This window comes from Salvelinus sp. IW2-2015, linkage group LG19 (genome assembly GCF_002910315.2).
Source record: "Salvelinus sp. IW2-2015 linkage group LG19, ASM291031v2, whole genome shotgun sequence".
Taxonomy (NCBI): Eukaryota; Metazoa; Chordata; class Actinopteri; order Salmoniformes; family Salmonidae; genus Salvelinus; species Salvelinus sp. IW2-2015.
In genome coordinates this window covers 35,009,979-35,014,336 of record NC_036859.1, presented here as the reverse complement: position 1 = coordinate 35,014,336, position 4,358 = coordinate 35,009,979, and the positions used below count along the sequence as shown (strand labels likewise).

The window sequence follows — 4,358 nt, the reverse complement described above, 5'->3', positions numbered from 1 at the left end:
TATATTTTCCTCTGCCTAGTTCCCCACTCCACCTTACTGTCTGTCTGTCTGTCTGTCTGTCTGCTGTCTGTCTGTCTGTCTGTCTGTCTGTCTTGTCCGTTGTCTTCTGTCTGTCTGTCTGTCTGTCTGTCTGTCTGTGTCTGTTGCTGTCTGTCTGTCTGTCTGTTCTGTCTGTCTGTCTGTCTGTGCTGGTCTGTCGTCTGTCTGTCTGTCTGTCTGTCTGTCTGTTCTGTCTGTCTGTCCTGTCTGTCTGTCTGGTCTGTCTGTCTGTCTGTCTGTCTGTCTGTCGTGTCTGTCTGTCTGTCGTCTGTCTGTCGCTGTCTGTCTTCTGTGCCGTCCTGTCTGTGCGTCTCGTCTGTCTGTCTGTCTGTCTGTCTGTCTGTCTGTTGTCCTGTCTGTCTGTCTGTCTGTCGGTCTGTCTGTCTGTCTGTCTGTCGTCTGTCTGTCTGTCTGTCTGTCGGTCTGTGTCTGTCGTTCTGTCTGTCTGTCTGCTCTGGTCTTGTCGTGTGCTGTCTCTGTCTGCTCTGTCTGTCTGTCCTGCTTCTGTCGCTGGTTGTCTGTCGTCGCTTGTCTGTCTGTCTGTCTGTCTGTCTGTCTGTCTGTCTGTCTGTCTGTCTGTCTGTCTGTCTGTCTGTCTGTCTGTCTGATTGTACAGCCAGCTGGGTAGAAGTGTTCCGGCCAGGTTCCCCTCTCTCCACTGGGATTCTCTGCCTCTAACCCTATAACGGGTGGCTGAATCACTGGTTTACTGGTGCTCTTCCATGCCGTCCCTAGGAGGGGTGCGTCACTTGAGTGGGTTGAGTCTCTGACGTGATCTTCCTGTCCAGGTTGGCGCCCCCCTCGGGTTCGTGCCGTGGGGGAAATCTTTGTGGGCTATACTCGGCCTTGTCTCAGGATGGTAAATTGGTGGTTGAAGATATCCCTCTAGTGGTGTGGGGGCTATGCTTTGGCAAAGTGGGTGGGGTTATATCCTGCCTGGTTGGCCCTGTCTGGGGGTATAGTCGGACGGGGCCACAGTGTCTCCCGACCCCTCCTGTCTCAGCCTCCAGTATTTATGCTGAAATAGTTTATGTGTCGGGAGGCTAGGGTCAGTCTGTTATATCTGGAGAATTTCTCCTGTCTTATCCGGTATCCTGTGTGAATTTAAGTATGCCCCCTCTAATTCTCTCTCTCTCTCTATCTCTTCTCTCGGAGGACCTGAGCCCTAGGACCATGCCTCAGGACTACCTGGCCTGATGACTCCTTGCTGTCCCCAGTCCACCTGGTCGTGCTGCTGCTCCAGTTTCAACAGTTCTGCCTGCGGCAAGGGAACCATGATCTGTTCACCGGACATTCTACCTTGTCCCGGACCTGCTGTTTTCCACTTTCTCTCTCTACCGCACCTGTTGTCTCTAACTCTGAATGATCGGCTATGAAAAGGCAACTGACATTTACACCTGAGGTGCTGACATGTTGCACCCTCTACAACCACTGTGATTATTATTATTTGACCCTGCTGGTCATCTATGAATGTTTGAACATCTTGGCCATGTACTGTTATAATCTCCACCCAGCACAGCCAGAAGAGGACTGGCCACCACTGAGAGCCTGGTTCCTCTCTAGGTTTCTTCCTAGGTTCCCTGCCTTTCTAGGGAGTTTTTCCTAGCCACCGTGCTTCTACATCGGCATTGCTTGCTGTTTGGGGTTTTAGGCTGGGTTTCTGTACAGCACTGTACAGCCCTGTAAAAAGGGATTTGTAAATACATTTGATTGATTGATCGTGTATCTCTCTCTTGCTCTCTGTGTGTGTGTGTGTGTGTGTGTTTGTATGTGTCGCTTCCTCTTCAATATTTATGTGATACATACAATTATTTTGCAGAAAATTTTCAATTAGATATTAAATTAATAAAAACATGGTTTATTGTGTATTATTGTGGTAGGATAAACCTTCGTTTTGGTCCTTGTTTCCATAGGACCCTAATTAGTGGGGAACATTATGAAACGAATACAATTACATCTGTTCAGGTAAGAGCTTTGTCCTGAAGGTCCACTGTAGAGTTGTTATTTTAAACCTTTGTTATGTATTGTTTTCATCTGTAGAATCGGATACTGTAATAAGTTATTATATGCGTTGTTGGTCTATGCATCCTCATGCATTTCTGCCTATCCATCACGCGTGAAGAACAAAAGTTAATTCTTAGTTTTGGGAATTCCCGACAGTGTTTTGGCCTTCTGTAGAACATTGTAAAAAATTATAGGCTACAGTAGACTACACATATTCACGTTATCGGCAGCAAAGAATGGGGCGCATAAAAAAAACAGAATGCTTTATTTTCTTGGCACAATCCCCGCCCATACACGCCGTCGTCACCGATTCAAATTGCCAGTGAGGCTGAGGCAAGGCAAAGGGGGTTTCGGCCGGTAAAGTAGGCTAACACCGTCGCATCGCTAGAAGAACGGATTTTCGGACAGGCTTTGTTTGTGTATAAGCTTCACCACCTCCTCCAGAAATGTGGACGGATATAAGGAAACTACTGCTCTTTCATTTGTTAGTCCTAAAACACTGCTCAAAAGGTTGGTCCTATTTTCTTTGATCACTAAAATTATGGTAATCGGGTAAAATTATACCCGTAATACGCTAAACAGAGAGGGGTCCATATGCGGTCACCTCCGGATGATAGCGAATGACTCCAAGCGCTACAGCAATGTGGGAGAACCCCTCATTGTTTCTGAAAGCTCAATGAAAATAGCACACAATACAAATTGGGGGCGTTTAAACTGTATTTTCGATGTAAAATAAATGAGAACATTTATGGACAATTTGTTCGTCTACTTGGCATGTGTTCCTCCTTGGATGTGAGGCAGCATCCATATAATTGTAACATAGGATACGACCGGCAGTAGGCTGGCTACATTAATCTTTGTCTCATTGTAACGATGTGGTTTATTAAATTGTAGCCTATAATGATCAATTAGGTCTACAGAATCGGTCCGTTACAATTGTGTCTCCAGTTGCCTGTAACCAAACAGCCTCTAAGTGACGCTCATAAACGGAATCCTCAGTCAATACTTACTGACTGGATGAATATGCTGAATATCAAGTAGGCATTCATTTGCAAATGACAGTTTGAGTGCGTGCCTTTTGTGGACGCATAGCGTCACTTGATGCCTTCCCCCCACCGCCACTCGCCACCCGCCAACACACACAAATCACCATTGCAGAATGCAAGCAGATAGTGTGAGGAAGGCCAGTTTCAGTGCAATAACAGAAGGTGTATACCGACCATATGGAGGTGTGATGACGATGACGACTGCTCAGACAACAGCGACGAGGAAAACTGTGGTAAGTGGAAAAACAAAAATGTCTTTAGGTTATCTTTTAAAGTTTTTCTCCCGTTTCAATTGCTTTTAGCCTACAAAACACACCTGACACTGGAGAAACAGACCATGACTTGTGTAATAGTGACTCTTCGGCATATTTGGTAGATTATGGTGGTTTGCTGTCTTTGCATCACAAAAAATGTTTGTCAAATAATGTTAAAAGCGAGTAACTTTTATTTGACTGGCAGAATCTCTTGGTAGCTATTTTGAACCGGGTGAGCTTTCCCCCTAGTGATTGAAAGACCAAGAGGCACCAGGAGGATAGGCACCAGGAGGATAGGCACCAGGAGGATAGGCACCAGGAGGATAGGCACCAGGAGGATAGAGTTAGGGGAAATAACAGAAAGGACGGGTGTAACCTCACACATGAGTTGGGAAGCTCTGGGGCAGGGATGGGCAACTTTTAACTGGGGTCGGGGGCATCCCTGCTCTAGGGCCCGATGGTGTAGCAGGTGATTTAACTCGAGAGTTCCAGGCTATTTTGGGGTCTCAGGCCTCTGGTGCAATTTGTGGTGGAGGCGTGAAAGATTATTGGACAGCATATCTTTCCCATTTCTTCCCACCCACATAGTGCAATCGGCTGACAGCTAGTATAGAATATAGAAGCCTATGCATAGAGTTTTGATAGGTAGCCAGAATGCAGCCAGACTCATAAAACATTATAGAATTCCAATCTCCTTGCTCTGTGTGAGCCCAGCCCGTGTCCTATGGTTTCAGTGGAGCGGCCCAGCCCGTGTCCTATGGTTTCAGTGGAGCGGCCCGGCCCGTGTCCTATGGTTTCAGTGGAGCGGCCCAGCCCGTGTCCTATGTTTTCAGTGGAGCGGCCCAGCCCGTGTCCTATGGTTTCAGTGGAGCGGCCCAGCCCGTGTCCTATGGTTTCAGTGGAGCGGCACAAACAAAGACATTGTTAAAGTGGAGCCAGAAGTGAAAACCGTTGCTCTTTTGTCTCTTTGGGTTCATTGTGGCTCAAGAGGAATTCCTGCAACTCCCTCTGTACC

The 4,358-nt window shown here is 47.1% G+C and overlaps 1 protein-coding gene across 1 annotated transcript in view; it reads left to right on the top strand.

The window, feature by feature from the left end:
* The first annotated feature begins 2,653 nt into the window (after positions 1–2,653).
* Positions 2,654–4,358, top strand: part of LOC111979085 (low-density lipoprotein receptor-related protein 8-like) — a 182,407-nt gene continuing 180,702 nt past the window's right edge. Inside the window, exons 1-2 of the mRNA XM_070449044.1 lie at positions 2,654–2,686; positions 3,217–3,322. Of these exons, the coding sequence (XP_070305145.1) occupies positions 2,654–2,686; positions 3,217–3,322 (139 nt within the window). The remainder of the gene's footprint in view (positions 2,687–3,216; positions 3,323–4,358) is intronic.